General features: G+C 39.0%; 1 protein-coding gene across 9 annotated transcripts in view; it reads right to left on the reverse strand.

The window, feature by feature from the left end:
- The window catches only part of LOC131690922 (insulin-like receptor), a 426,227-nt gene that overhangs the window by 165,848 nt on the left and 243,250 nt on the right, over positions 1-17,129 (reverse strand). For all 9 annotated transcript variants that reach the window (XM_058977002.1, XM_058977006.1, XM_058977005.1 and 6 more), the window contains one exon: positions 1,838-2,127. In XM_058977002.1, coding sequence (XP_058832985.1) covers positions 1,838-2,127 — 290 coding nt within the window. The remainder of the gene's footprint in view (positions 1-1,837; positions 2,128-17,129) is intronic.

The raw sequence follows: 17,129 nt of genomic DNA on the forward strand, positions 1-17,129 counted from the left end.
GTGAAAAACTGATGCACAAAGAGCCACCTAGTGGTGGAACTGCAAATTAGTTCGCTTTCTCTAAGTAAATTATGGAAAAAAAATTCCATACACACTTCTAACAGTTTGGTCCGGTAGCTAGACTTGTTCGATTTGGTTCATATTTGTAGCAGAGACTATTGGTGGGGCTAGGAATCTACTCAGGGGTGAGCCGATGGAGTTTTCAATTAGTTTTTTTTTCTGGGCGGTCAAGTGTGGCGTTCTGGTTTCGAAATAGGTTGTACCGCCTATATTTATAGTTTCGGATCGCCTCAATGTTCATGTTTGGAAGCAATTCCAAACAGATCTCACCTAGCAAAGAATCTTTTCAATATTTTTACTTTCGATTGGTAAAAACGTTTATTTGTTGACCATTAGTAGGCAGCTTGATGCCATTTCTGAAATTGAACGAGTGCAGAAAACGCCTCTTGAAACCTCTAACAAAAAACCTACCTACGAGCAAAAAGGAACACTACAACAAAGAACCGTTATTGAGATTTCATACGTTTTTTTTCGCGCACAAAATATTATTTTCAGAGCGTCTTTGGAGGAGTCCGCGGTACAAAAAAGGTTGAGAGCTGCCAATTGGTACAATTGCCGATAAAGAATAGCTCATGAAAAAAAGAAGGAAAGAAATAATTAGCTTTTTAATCAACATTTCAGCAAACCAAAATTAAGTTTGAAGGAAAAATACATTATTTTTAATCATTTGTTCCTAAAAAACGATTAGTAAAAGCAAAGCTTTTGTATTACATTCCAATTCTAAACTGTATCTTTTTTAGCGTCAGAGGTCGCATGCTTTTTTCAGCATATATGCAATAATTCTACGGTCCCTCCTTAACATGGGGATCCAACGTATTCTATTGACAGTTCCAGATTTGCTCAGGAACACAAATTGTGTCGCCGTTTTGATTTATTGGAGCTAGCGTCAATCCAGCGCTAGCTTAGTCCTGTCACTATGTTAGTGCCGGATGCTGATGAGACGAAGTCGAAACGCAAATTCCATAAGTTTTATGTTTTGTGGTCGTCACGCACAAAACTGGTTTTAAACAATTGTCTCATTAAGGGGAAAAACATAGCATTTTCCAAAACTGTCCTCCATTAAGGAGAAATATAGTATAGTGCATCTTGCACTGGTTTGCTAAGCCAAACCAAATGTTTCGATTCTATTATTTCTCATCAGCTTAACATAACATTCTTTTCTTGCGAGACATCACGCTTGACTAGGGGTTTGCTTAGGAGCACAAATTGTGTCTCCATTTTTTTGGGAGCTAGCATACTCCTGTCGCTAAGCTAGTGTCAGATTCTGATGAGACAAAATCGAAACACAAATTCAATAATTAATTAAGCTCTGCAATACATAACCAAGGCGCTAGAAGTTTTTTTCTTCAAAAATAGCGTCCTGTCGCACCGTGCGACGCCAAAGAGATGACTTCACCATCCGAACCTTAGAATCCATTCATGAAACATTAGCTTCGGACTTGCGGCGCAGCGTTTATTGTTCTATTCAATTATTCAACAGCTCTTTTATTTTCCAATTAGTTCGAATTTAGTGGAGCATGTCTCACCATCCCCGCCCATCGGCTACCAGATCATTTGTTCCGACACGGATAGAGGGAAATGCTTCAACTCAACAAATCTGTAAATTTAATCACGCCCAGTAGCCTAGCTTCCTAGCGTGTCAACAGCAGCGCACCGCCAGTCAAGACTGTGTTTGACGACTTCCGCAGTCTGTCTGCTATTGCTGCATTATTCAGCAGGTGTGAAAATAGCACCGTTTCGATATGCCTAAAATTAAAAGTACACGCTCAAAACCTACCTCGATGTGCATCAGCTCGTAGATCACGATGGCGTAGTCACTGACCAGCGAACTGCCCCGGATCACGGCCAGATTGGGGAACAGCTTGCGCAGCGTTTTCAGCCCGTTGACCCGAAACAGAAGCAGATACTCGGTGATTTCCGTCAGCAGCGGGAAGGAATAGTTCTCGAAGCTTGCCTCCGTGTACTTGTCGATCAGGAGGATGTGCACGAAACCCTCGACCACGACGCAATCCTTCAGCCGGTCCAGATTGGTGGGCGAGTTGCGGACGTCCACGCTGCCACAGATTTCTGCAAAAGAATGAAAGGAAAAAAGATGGGTTAGTTGTTTTTCGTTTGATTTGCCTGATTTACATAAAAATACATAATTCCAACCCATGGCCATTATTCCGAATGAATAGAACGTAAAGGGAATGGTCGGGCCGAAATACAACATGAATCATAAAAATGGTATATTTTTGCGGTAAAATCCTGTACTAGTTCTAGCGCAGCTATAGGATTCAATTTCCATCCTCGTCATTGGCCATTGTAGATACACCATAAATCACTCTTCCTGGAAGCGTGGTGGAGTAAATTTGCTCAACAAATTCCGCTATCAGTTACAGTTTTATGACTCGGTGGCGCCTCTTTCTCCTAAACACGCCTGTCACGACGTTCGGGGTGGTGTGACAGGGTGAAATGTTATTTTCCACTCGTATCGTCGTCCTCGCTGTTGCTTATGGTAAGTAAAACGTTCCACCCCACACGCCTCTCACCACTCACGCTTGAGCTTTATATTAACGTAAGCTGCATACCTACGCGGATTGCATTCTGCACCGTGTGTTTTGCGACGCCACCAGAACACACCAAACAAAGCAAGCGTGGTGATAATCAAGCAAACGAAGGGAATAAAAAAAACAACAAACCGCAGACCAACGACGAACGACAAACGGAAATCGGAGATAGCGAGCAAAGGCGTTGGGAATAGCGAGAGAGGGAGAGAGAGATATAGAGAAAAAAAACACCCCACACATACAGCAACAGCGAATATGCTGCTTTATCGGTTCTGGTGGCGTTATTCCATTTCGGCGCGGCAGCGCAGTTGTTATTTATGGATGCTCCAAAGTTGATAAGCAGGCGCTAATAATAACAGCTATTTTTCACCATAGAAAATGCAATAAAAACCAACTTTGTATGCACGAACGAACAGGCCGCTGTCAAATTGAACGGCTGGATGAAGTGCGCACGGCATGTGATTCATTCATGATTTCTGTTTGGCACCCACCTGACCTCTCGGCGGCAGTCGCTCACATTCTCCTTCTCTCTCTCTCTCTATCTCGCAACAACGACCCGGCGACGACACGCTTTTCTTCTTCTTGTTGTTATTGCATTTGATGTTGTTCTTGTTGTTGCTGTTGTTTAAATGGAAAATCCGAAGTTCCACAGACTTCAACGGAATTCGAGATAGAGATAGAGCGATAACACTACTACTGTTGGTGTCATTTGGCTAGCTGGGATCAACTCATAATTTTGTTCACAAATAATTCAACAGATGAGTCCTGTACAGTTCCACAATTAAAGTAAAAAATATTTTTTCTCCATTAAAGAAAGAATTGATTGAAATGATCTTTTAGCGTGGAGAGCACAAAACCTATAACTAAATTAGTTATTGAATTTGCATTTCGACTTCGTCTCATCAGAATCCGACACTAACTTAGTGACAGGACTAAGCTATCGCCGGATTGACGCTAGGTCCAAAAAATCGGAGCCACAATCCGGTGCTAACTTAATCCTGTCACTAAGTTAGTGTCGGATTCTGATGAGACGAAATCGAAGCGCAAATTTCATAGCTAATTTAGCTATAGGTTTTGTGCTCTTCACGTACATCAATTTTAAACAATGTTCTCTTTAGTGGAGGAAAAAATAGTTTCTACCAAAATTAAGAAATACAGCATTGTGAATTTTGCATTGGTCTGCTAAGCCAAACCAAATGCTTCGATTTCATTAGTTCTCATCAGCTTAAAATGGGACTAGTGATATCCAACAGGGAAAAACGATCGGTAATGAATGAAGTGAAGCTAAGCAATCATGTGAAAAAATTCCCCCCAGAGGCGAGATTCGAACACGCAACCTTTGAGACTCCGGCCCAATGCACTAACCCTTATGCTATCCCTGGGTAAGAAAGAACATATGGTTATCCGACTGGCGACGATGATCGCACCCTGCCTGCAAAGCGAGAATCAACAGACAACGGCAGCTGATCACCCCAACACATTTGATCTATTTAATTTTCCCGCTAGATTCCCGCTAGTCAAAAGACCAAAAATTGAATTATTAGTTTAATTCGAACGGACGGGTTCGCTCCCGTCATACCTTCACTGGGCAAGGGACCAGAAATCGACAGTCTTCATTAGCTCTGTCACCCAACGAAGTACGATGGGTAATGAACTAAAAATTAGACATCAGACGATAATAAAAACCCGGGCCTTGGTATCTAGCGGGGAAATTACGTAGATCAAATGTCAAAATCACTGAACTACAATATCTTCACAAAATCACGTATTTTACGGAACATTTCTTTATTTTCCATTGTAACTTGAAATTTTTACGATGAATATCGCATTTTATGATGCTAAAATATTTGCATTTACGAAATAGACAAGTTTTTGGAACATTGTTTATAGTTTTAAATTCGATGAACAACAATATCTTCACAAAATCACGTATTTACAGAGCATTTCTTTATTTTCAATTATAACTTGAACTTTTCACAATGAATATCGCAGTTTATGATGCTAAAATATTCGAATTTACGAAATAGACAAGTTTCAAGAATATTGTTTATAGTTTTTAATTCAACGAACTAAAATATCTTCACAAAATCACATATTTTACAGAACATTTCTTTATTTTCCATTGTAACTTGAAATTTTCACAATGAATATCGCATTTTATAATGCTAAAATATTCTCATGTATTCAGTAGACAAGTTTCAAGAACATTGTTTATAGTTTTTAATTCAATGAACTACAATATCTTCACAAAATCACGTATTTTACAGAACATTTCTTTATTTTCCATTGTAACTTGAAATTTTTACAATGAATATCGCATTTTATGATGCTAAAATATTTTCATTTACGAAATAGACAAGTTTCAAGAATATTGTTTATAGTTTTTAATTCAATGACCTACAATATCTTCACAAAATCACGTATTTTACAGAACATTTGTTTATTTTCCATTGTAACTCGAAATTTTTACAATGAATATCGCATTTTATGATGCCAAAATATTTGCTTTTACGAAATAGACAAGTTTTTGGAACATTGTTTATAGTTTTTAATTCAATGAACTACAATATCTTCACAAAATCACATATTTTACAGAACATTTGTTTATTTTCCATTGTAACTTGAAATTTTTACAATGAATATCGCATTTTATGATGCTAAAATATTTTCATTTACGAAATAGACAAGTTTTTGAAACATTGTTTATAGATTTTAATTCAATGAACTACAATATCTTCACAAAATCACGTATTTTACAGAACATTTGTTTATTTTCAATTGTAACTCGAAATTTTCACAATGGATATCGCATTTTATGATGCTAAAATATTCTCATGTATTAAGAAGACAAGTTTCGAAAACATTGTTCTTAGGTTTTAATTCAATGAACTACAATATCTTCATAAAATCACGTATTTTACAGAACATTTATTTATTTTCCATTGTAACTTGAAATTTTTACAATGAATATCGCATTTTATGATGCTAAAATATTTTCATTTACGAAATAGACAAGTTTTTGGAACATTGTTGATAGTTTGAAATTAATGAACAATCTGCTAGAAATTGGTTGCCTACATCAATCCAAAGAATTTAACATAATAATATGCGTAGGTCATCGCGCTAGATTTTAAGTTCTTCACAAATATTGGAAATTTCCAATTTTTTGTAGTACTTGCTCCGACTTTTTTTGTCGTATAAAGATCAATTATGGTCAAATTTAAATTCAAACTATTTCAAAGTAATCTAAAGAGTCCAAAAAATCCAGCGATACTAAAATTGTCCAAATTGTTCAAGCGACTACTGAGATATAGCGATTTGAAAATACCGTACCGACTTTTTTTGGGGCATGGTGGTGGGAGTGTTAAAATGATTTTATATTCTTGTGGGACATCAGGCTAGACTAGAGGTATGCTCAGGAATACAAATTGTGCCTCCACTTTTTTTGAGCTAGCATCAATCCGGCGCTAGCTTAGTCCTGTCGCTAGATTAGTGTCGGATTCTGATGAGATGTGGCCTCAACACAAATTCCTGTACAGTTATTTACAGCAGCTACTATCTATCTTATCTCAATTGGTGAATCACCTTAACATACGTACCACTTTGGAGTGATTTTTGACAGCTCAATTTCGTATCATGTCGTCATGTAGCTTTACAACAACTGACTCATACGTACCATGTTAAAAAAACCACGTTAAGTTGAAAATCAGTGTAAAAACAACGTTAATTGGAAAAGCTCGCAGCAAATACTACAAATACAGCAAATATTTTTGGAAGTTACATTTTGACGCCATTTTTAAATTTATTTATTTATTTCGTCTTCCGGAGTCCTGAGGCAATTGAACGAAAAAAAAAATTAGATCATCAGCGTAGAGTAGTGAAGATATTCTTGCTCCCAGCGATATTGCACTGGCATGTAGTTTTCCTTACAGGACATTCCATGTGAAGATTCCCTCTCGAGAGGATTTGTTGACAACAACAAACGCAAGTGGTCTGTTACACTGACGGTTATCTGATGGAGGGACGTGCTGGTGCTGGTGTATACTGTCGTGAAATGAGATTGGAACAATCTCACTCACTAGGTAGATACTGTACTGTATTACAAGCAGAAATCTTTGCGATTATGTGCGGGGTACAATCGGCCCTTCAACTGAGTTTGTCCGGCAGAGTTATTAACTTCTGCTCCGATAGTCAGGCTGCAATCAAGGTCTCTAGATCAGACAAATCACGTGCTGAACCCAAATCGAAGAACTAAGCATTGTCAACACTATCTACCTTGTTTGGGTGCCCGGACATTGCGGTATTACTGGAAATGAAAGGGCTGACGAATTCGTTAGGGCAGGTTCAGCGATTGACTTCGTTGGTCCTGAACCTGCGCTGCCAATTTTGACAAGTTGGATAAGGGAAAAAATACGGTCCTGGGCTTCGTCCGAGCACCGCAATTATTGGAGACATCTACAAACGTGTCGCCAACCAACAAAGGCGTTTCTAGAACAACCGTGTCCAGTGATTTCGAAAAATCTCCTACATTTTTCGAAGCTCCACTGCGGCATGCTGACCAGGGCTTTACCCGGCCACTGTAAACTCAATTATCACCTGGCAACTATTCAGCGCGCTGAGTCTTTTTCATGTGATCTTTGTGAATCCGACTACGGAACCTTATATCATCTGATATGCAATTGTCCAGCGGTAGCGCAATTGCGATTTCGAGTTTTCGGCCGTCCTTATATAGACGAAAGCATGTTTGGACGACTAAAACTCAGAGTTTCTTATCCAATGTGGTAAAGAGCTTCAGGCTTACTCGCAGGCGAGTTAAACTACTTGTGAATTTAACATACCTGCTGTTTGTTTTTTTTATATTTGTGTTGTCATTTTTCCCACCCTTCCAATTCTACTTCCTCCCTGCTCCTTCTCCTTTCCGACTACATACGGGGAACGTGCCATTTGAGTCAATATATTCTGATATATAATGGTCAGCTGAGTGTGCGTAGATGACCGCGAAGAGCCTTAGCCTTCGTATATTGACGTGTTAGTCGCGTGTGCTCGCCACTTAGCGTTGACAAATTCGATTTCGTAACGCCATGTGGCCATTCACATATTCGCGTGTGTTTTTGGATGGCCACGCGGACCGTCATTCTGATATTTAGTTTTCGGTGTACGGATCACATTCTGACAGGGAGTAAGTTACCCCATATCACTATCGGTCATGTCGCAATAAAACGTGTTGTCCAGTGGATATCGGAGCTTTCTTTTCAAATGATTCAATTGAAGGCAAGGACCTAGACTTCTGGAATCACGCTAAAAACCGCGTTTGAATGTTTATAAGTGCTGAGAGGTTAATATTATCACCGGGATGTTATAATCTCTGCGAGAGCCTTGTGCAAGTTACGTGGATGATCGCGAACGGCTCAAGCATTTGTATGTTTGTTTGTCGCGTGTGCGTGACTTCGTGTGTATAAATTCGATTTTTATGTCACCATGGAACGTGTAGTTTCATCTTTTTGATTGGCCTTCCTGAAGGTATTGGGCTTATGGTACTAGGACCGAGAATATGGGTTTTCGGACGAAATCAATTCATAATCGTGCGAACACGGGCATTTCGAGGTTCACTCTTAAGACTGCGTTTGTGAATTTATAAATGCTAAATTGTTCACTTAGTCACCGAGGTGTGATCCTGTTTGCGAGATCGTGGTTGTGGTTGTGCGTGAATGATCGCGAAGGACTCGAGCGTTTATATGTTGACGTTTTTGTCGCGTGTACTAGTGTGTATGTAGCTTCGCGTGGACACATTATTTTTGTAAGCGTGTGACCATTTGCATGTTCGCGTGGACGTCTTGTCTAGTTTTTATTTCTATTGGTCCAACTGATGGCATGATGTTGGGCTGCTAGGATGAAGGGTAGAGACTTCAGGACGTGAACGATTCATGATTGCGCGAGCGGTGGGTTAATGCTTTACTAACGCGGTCAGTAAATTTGTAGGTGCAAACGTTCACTTAATTACCGGGGTTTTTGAATGTTGGCGAGATCGCGGGCGTTCGCATTTGTGACCAGGTTTGTTTTATCTCGAAGGCCACGTTTATACGTTTAGAATTAGAGATTGTGAGTGAATATGAGAGAATAAGCAATTTGTGTTAATGAGTGTTAGTATGGATCTAATAGCAATAAAAGAAGGGTGTCTCCAGAGAGAATTGAACACTAAACCCACATTGCACATTATTTGACCATGGCAATGGATAATAAAGGTCGCCAAGTTAAGTATTAAAATTGATCACAATGTAGCTTAACTAAAAAGAAATTAATCGTATCCCAAGTTTATGTGATATAATCACTGCAATACTGCTTTGGGACGGCGTCGGTGGTTGAGTGGTAACATGACCGCCACTCATTCCAGTTAGCCTTGGTTCAATTCCAGCCGAGATCGTTGAGATTCTTCCGAGGTGAAAATATCTGTGGTCACGTCTTCCTTCGGAAGGGAAGTATAGCCGTTGGTCCCCCGTCCATGAGTTGATGAATCGATATCTAGTCCAGATAGTGGAGTCACCTCTCTGGCGTCGGTAAAGAAGAAGTAGAATTCAACTTCTATACTTACTAACAAATATCCTTCCCCCGTGATACTTGTGGAGTGCGCAGTAGTATATACGGCCTCTAGCAAAAGCAAGTATCGGACTAACCATTTCTTCCGCGATCTACGCTCGGGCCCGGCCAGCGCCGGTATTGATCAATAAACACTTTAGGATTGGCAGGAGTTGCACTGGGAGCAAGAATATCTTCACCCCATGTAACCATTTGTGACCACAGTCGTGTATGACTGGTAGAAAGATGGTTAGAGTTCCAAAGCCCGATAACCTGCCGTCTGTATGAACATGACAGTGCTTCTTGTTTGAGGTGTACGTGTAATGGTTTGATATTCAGAAAAGCCTCAAGGGCAGTAGTCGGAGTTGAGGTGAAAGCACCAGTCAACGACATGAGCGCTATTTCTTGTAAATGGTTTGGCTTTGACTGGACAGTCATCACCTCTCCCTTTTGCCACAACACAGGGAACCCGTATAACAGTATTTGGGTTTGAGACCCCAGGTCTTTCCAAAAGTTCGTTTCCACTGCCCGAAGACCATGCATGCTTTCTGGACTCCGAACTCAATGTGAGCAGACCAATTCAGTTTGGAATCCAATATAACTCCAACGTGTTTGACTTGATCTGCACTGAGGCACAGAATCAAAGAATTGCAAGAGACGAGCTCCGGTCCGGAAATCCAAGCTCATTGGGTTTCCCCAACAAGCCGTCGGCAACCAGGTTCCATTGCAAAGGTGACAGAACGCAACTCTGAGGAGAGCCGCAAATACTCAATTTCATTATCCCTGCCTGTGTCAATGAAGAGTAAAGAATACGGTTACTAAGCATTGCGTTCATCCCAGCCGAGACATGCAGATATCTCATGACCGCGTGTCGCTTCCAGAATAGTATGGAAGGAGACATTATTCACCTCCGGATCGATACAAGCTGGAAAGTGTGCGTCAAAAAGACAATTAAGAACATTTTTTCACTTGATCACTGAGGTATTATTCTGTTTATGAGATCGCGGGTGCAGGTGTGTGGATGATCGCGAAGGGCTCGAGCGTTTGTATATTAACGTGTTTGTCGCGTATATGCTATTAAACTACTAATTATAACCGTGTAGGCATTTGCATGTGCGCGTGTGTTCTTGAATGATCGCGCAGCCCGCGAATCTAATTTTTAACTTTGAATGGTTCAGATGTTAGAAGAGAGTGAGTTCTGCCATATCACCAGACTTCCCGGTCATGGAATGTACCGTTTAGTGTATATGAGTGTTATTTGTTGTTTTTTTGCTTAGATTAGGTGTAAAAATAAACGCATAGAATTCGAACGAATGCATTTTAACGTGTTTTATCGCGTGGGCATTTGTATGTCGTTGTGAGTATGAATTCTTGAATATTAGCGCGGGCCGCGAGTCTGATGTTACATTTTGAGTGTACTGCTCGGATGTTTGAACTGAAGGCATGGACCTAGGGTGGTAGGAACTTCCAGACGTGACTGATTCAGGCTCGCATGGATAAGGGCACTGGTATAATCGCACTTGAGGCGGCGTTTATAAATTCGTAAATCCTAACATATTCACTTGATCCTAAATGTTTCTATGTATGCGAGATGACGAGCGTAGGTGTGCGCAGATGATCGCAATGACATGATCGTATGCGTGATCTGATGTCTTATCGCGAAGGACACGAGCGTTTCTATGTTAACGTGTTTAATCGCGTTGGCGTTTTAATGTCACGTATGCTAACGTGTGTGTAACTTCGCATGAGCGAATTCGTTTGTATTACCGAGAAGCCAGTTTATTTTCAATGTACGCTTCAGATGAAGGAAGAAAGTAAGCTTTACAATCTAAGCGGCGTTTCCAACTATGGCGCCCTGAAACTTGTTATGTAGTATATATAAGTTTCATATTTACGAGGGAGACCTCCCGGACGAGTATAATGACCACGCGAGTTTGTATGTTAGCACAAGGAACCACTTTCATAAACTCGTAGACATAATCACGTTCATATAACTACGAGATCGTGGGCGTATTAATACGTGAGTGATCGTACTTAAGACCGAGTTTGTATTATTGCGGAATCTTCGAGCGTTTGTATATCATTATGGTTTGTTCAAACTGATACACTAAGATATTTGCAATACTGTCAATCCAATCAGTCTAGGTAAGGGACGTAATCAAAGTTGCTTATATTTGGGAAGATATTTACTTATTTGACGGTTTGATGCGCTTGGACGATGGTTTTGTCATATAACTAGGCAGATATTGAACATTTGAATCGATATGGTTCCAATAATTCCCTAATTTACTTAAATTAAATACATTGTGCAAATTGAATGATATTTAATTTAGATTATATGCAATTAACCAACAACCATAAGATACTGCATACTGGCCTTGATCTAGTTGAATATTGACAGCAAAGCTAATTCAATCGGCCGGAGATCATGATATCCCTTCGCTTCAATCCGTCACCTTAAGCACGCGCCGTGTTGTTATCAGAATCTAGGGACCACCAGAATTTAAGAGCTCAATACTACAAATCTCTAAGCATAAAAATTGTTAAATGAGAAGTGTTAGGTTTAAAGGTCAGAATTTCTCAAAGAATGATGCATGCTGGCAATGAAAACATGATTAATGGCATTTTCGTTTTGACAATACACTACACAGGTGTAGTCGTTCAAACATACGTGTAATCAGACTACCTCTTTTTTACACTAGACCCGTGTAGCATCAAGTAACAACAAGAATGGTTTGCTTGTATATTCATGCATATTTTTATCATAAAAAATGTTTTACTCAAAGAACAGCTCATGATATAAAGAAGGCAATTCTTACTAAAACTAAACTACTTAGTCTTACGATGTCTGTGGTAGTTTGCGTAGTTTGTGAGCCCCTCCGTTCTGTTAAAACAGGGGTGTGAGGGTGGTTCTAATTTTATCAAAATCGAAAAAAAAATTAATCATTCTAGATTAAGCCATACTACCTACAGTGGAGCTGTAGAATGACACATTTTAGAAATGTCGCTTAATACATGTAAGCTCTGTCTGTTATACTTTTCATTTCACAACAAATTTAAAAAATAAAGGTTTAGGGTATTTATTAGACAAGTAGGGGAATTATGGTTAAAACCGACACCTTAAGCTTAACACTTTTTCTAAGTTGCCACAAAACCAATAAAATTATAATTTTAATGCACAATTCTTCTTCAGAAAATTCTTAACAAGACTTAATTTTTTCAGCGCTTCGAAAAATTAATTTCATTAAAAATTATTGGTTGTAAAACTTGGAAAACAAAGTGACTTTTTGTAGGCACTGCGGGTAAAACCGACACCCTATAGGGGTAAGATCGACACCCCCTTTAATTTATTTTCTCTCCACTTTATTAAAATCTTTATCTTTATTAAAAATTAGATATATGCGTGATTAATAAAGTGTGAGTATGTATGATGCAATATATGTGCTTTTTATTGCTTCATCATGTAGTGAGGGGAAGATAGTTCGAAAGCGTAGTACTAGAAATAAGAGTATTTTATGCTATAGGATTATTTATTGATATGAGTATTTCCAAATAATCCTTGCGCACATCATTGCAACTTCCAGTGTCATTTTATTTCGTAAGAGAAGATTTGCAAGCGTTCTACGTTCTGCTAATTGGATTCATTCACTTATAAGTGATACACACACATTTCTTAGTAAAACTATCTTTTTCAGATTTGATTTTTCGGACTCTGATTATCAACGATCTATTGGGGTATACATAATATCATTGTCTCATTGTGATAAAGTTCGTCTATGACAAACCAAGAAAACACTAGAAATTCGGTTTGATGAGCTTTTTGGAGAAATAGCAAAAGCTTCGATAGAATTAGATAAGCAAAAATTCCAATTTTTGATTTTTAAAGAGACTTATAAGAAATAAACACAATAAAAGTATTTCTGTGTATTTCAGCTATTACTATAGTGTGCTAATAGTGTAATTGAAGTGTCACAAAGATCCCCAGCCTTTTGTAATGAATCGCAAGTAAACACAACCATCTTAACAGTGTGTCGGTTTTACCCTAAGCAAAGGGTGTCGGTTTTACCCCAACAGCGCACATTTTTTTATAAAAGCAATTAAAAATATTGAATTTCTCAAACTCGTCTTCAATGCATCTAATTGATCATAGGAAAGGCCGATAATAATAGGTACAGAAAAATGGGGTGATTTGAAAAGCTTTTGTTCGGTTAAAACCTTAAAATCTATCAACGAAATTTTACATCCAGACGAGTATGAACGCTGCTGTCGTATGTTTTGTTTATTTTTCTGATATTCGGCGCACTAACGTAAATCCAATTTTTATTCAAATGCTCTAGATAAACGTACTAATAATAATGTATCATTATGAAATGAATAAAAATTTGATTTCTAGGCAAAGTTGTGGGGTGTCGGTTTTACCCACAGTGTCGGTTTTTCCCACAATTCCCCTAGTTTTATTAACATAACTATTGCGGTATTGAATTGAAACTTTGAGATTATTTTAGAGCGAACAATTTGTTTAATGACACCACATATCTATCTATTATCGTAGGAAAGTTATGAGCAGAGCTTGATGTCTTCCGCCATGGTCTAAAATGTGTTGCTCTATAACTATATGGAAGACACTCAGACAGTCTATCTTGAACTGTTAAAAATTTCAATTTTTGGCGTTGGTAAAATTAGAACCACTCTAGCTTCTGTTAATACAAATAGAACGCAACGCAGAAACCTTGCAAAGTACAACTTTCCTAAACATATTATAAGACTAAATCATTTAATTTCAACAAAACGTAAAAATTTCGCTTAATTTATATTCTGGATCACTGTGCATTGGTACCAACACAGTTCCTATAAAAGCTTCTTCCACTGTTCTACGATCAACGCCAATGATGTAGATGCCGTTTACAAGGCCAAAAAATATATAAAATCTAGTGAGAATTATTCCGTTCCTTTACACATCGCACCTTCGAGTGTCATGTTGAGCAATAGATTAGAGAGCACATCGCCTTGCTTCAAGCCAGCTAACGTCACAAGAGAATCAGATGTCTATCCGGTTATTTTGGCCATCCCAGCGTCATTTGAATCAGCTTGATCAGACGACTTGTTGAAAAATCATTTTTAAGCATTAACTGCCGTGGTAAAGTTGGTTTTATCAAATCGTTCGCTACCTTGAAATCTATCGTTGATCGTCCTTCTCAAAACCCGTACGCGGTGGTCGGAAATGCCAAAAACGTGAACTTTTTCACTAGAAGCCAAAACATCGAAAATATTCACAGGGTGTCTTTGGAGGAATTGTTCTGCTCAATATTCCCCACAATCTGATGATAATTAACATTAGGCATAGCTTACTGTGATCGAACTAAAAAAAATAGCTTATACTGACGAGATAAAAGGTTGGTATCTTCGACAAAGTTTAAGAAGTGCTTGTTACAAAGAATTTTGCTGAAGAACTTGAACTTGTAAGACTAAAGCTTACCAAATTTGACTGTTTAACCAAACATTTTCCATTGGGACTTTTCGTGCAAACAATATTCAAAGATAATGTGGGGGCGTTAAAACTACACAATATAGTCGAAGACCATATTTAAAAGTTATCAAACATTACTTTTTTATGCCAGCTTCAAATACGCAAAAGAAATAAAGTTGCAAACCAAAAAAACAAAGTTTCAAACCAAAATTCAATGTCTAGACTACGAATTTTGTTACGTGACACTATATAACTCTATGCATAGGAGAAGTTCGCTTTTTCATGTTTTTTTTAGTAACTGATCTGCGATTCTTTTCGCAAATTGTCAATTCTCAACCTTCAGGAATGATTCAATAGACATCGTTCAACTCAGCCAAAACCATGCGTATTTTTCACGCACATTAAATGCCCAGTGGATTAGTTTCCGATTAAGTTAAATAAACGTTAAACCAATAGAAAATAGTTTGCTTACTCCAGAATCAGCTCGATTAACCTCACCCGGCGGACACGAATTCCCTTACAATACCATCAAATCAAGGAACATTCAAAATTACATGCAAAAAAATTCTGAATATAAGAAAATGAAGATTACTTAGTTATTTGCGATAAAACGCGATCGGAAAAAAGAGGTGCATAACCAAGATGGTTCATTTGCAAAGATAGCACTAGAATCTGTTCTTCACGAAAGGAGCGGCTCTAAACAGTGTCTATTTTGGAATAGATGGCTGAAGGTGAAATACGGTGCCACGGCAGTTCACTCCTTAATGGCAGCCCCATCTTACGTGCTTGGTGTTTTTTGCGAAATCGTTGTCCATTCTGAGGATCAGTATCAGTCAGTCTTTAAAAGCAAAACAAGTATAGCTTACTTTCCTACGTTTCGACCTTTGGTGGTGACCTTTCTCAGGGAAGTGAAAACTTAAACAGAAAACGCCAAAACGTCGGGTAACCGACATTTGTTTTGATTTTAGAGCACTGAGACAGCCGATTTCATAATTCTACTATCCAATCTTTTAATACGCCATTAATTTCAAACCTGTTTAACACGAAAAAATGTACTATTTAATCTCCCAAGTTTAACCAGTTCCTTCCACAATGCACGTGCCGCGATGCCATTCAACTCCGAAAATAGATTTACGATGGGCTCATCGAAGCAAAGCTAATTTTCGGAATAGTTAAACTTAGTTAGTTTTGTTCAAGCGATTTATTATCCTTTCCCCCACCCAATCGCACCCGTCCAAACTCGGTGGGGAGGGAAAAATTCCGAATTGGAAAGAATGTGCAAAAAATAAACCACTTGTTGCCACACATACACACACACACCGACCGCTGGCTGGCCGGCCGACACGGCGGTTGTTGTTTGCATTCTTTCGGTTAACTGCTTGTTGCTGCCGGTTTTTTGTTGCTGTTTTCTTCTTTTTCTTCTACTTTCGGTTGTTGCCTCTTTTCCGCTAGAGTTTCCAAATTTAATAAACGATAACAAAACGGTTGCTCGGTGGCAACTCCGCTCCGTGAGTCATGGTGAGTTCTGAGAAATTCAAGCGCCACCTCCGGGTGTTGGTTTGTTTTATTAGAGAGCGGTCTAATCCCACCCGACGGCGGTGGCGCACCTCTGCGGCTTTGATCCTACGATTATTTAAGGTCAAAGTTGGTTTTGTTTGTTAAATACGTTTTTTTTTATTTTATCAGTTGAATTTTAAAAGATCTGTACATTCCTGGACCAGCAAGAAATGGTTCGATCACACAAAAAATGTGTCTCGATTCAAAACAGAGTCACCGCCCTTCGGTCGTTTCTTATCAATGTTTGCAACCGATTTCGTCAAACCACGTCGTCGTGACCGAGCCGAACGATGTTGTTATTGTTTGAACGGAAACTGACATCGTCATCGCCCCCTTATTTGTGTAAGCTCACACACGTGGCTAACAGTGCGCAGCTTAGTACAAATAAACACAAACACACACACACAAACCAATTCCGGGGGGAAAACCGCACCCCAAACATGCGACAAAATTGCGAAATTCCAGAGCGAGTTGCGTTTTATTGTTGTTTTTTTTTAAATGCGTCAGTAATTGGCGCATGACAATTGCGGAAAGTGTCGGTCGGATAGTTGCGACCTCAGGCGCCACTTTACACGTCACCTTCTTGTTACACCATCGGCTCAGCGGCTGATAGATAATGAGAAACGGTGAGGATTTGTAGAGACGGAGGAGTAGTGCGTCCACTGAGAAATTGTAACAAAACAAGAGTTATCCATCTAGCAGGGAGTGTTGTTTTGCGTTGGTTTGCAGAACGTAGCGTGATTAGTGTCGAGTTTCGGGATTTATTTTCCTTCATATCGTATGAGTTTTGGTCATAATCATGTTTATCTAAATTCAAAATTGCCTATTTAATAACGAGATAAAAGTCTCTACCATCATTACCAAAGGACAATTTTAGGCAAGCTGGAGAACCTGATGGTTTACAAATGCAGGTCAGATCCATT

Source organism: Topomyia yanbarensis, chromosome 3 (genome assembly GCF_030247195.1).
Source record: "Topomyia yanbarensis strain Yona2022 chromosome 3, ASM3024719v1, whole genome shotgun sequence".
NCBI lineage: Eukaryota > Metazoa > Arthropoda > Insecta > Diptera > Culicidae > Topomyia > Topomyia yanbarensis.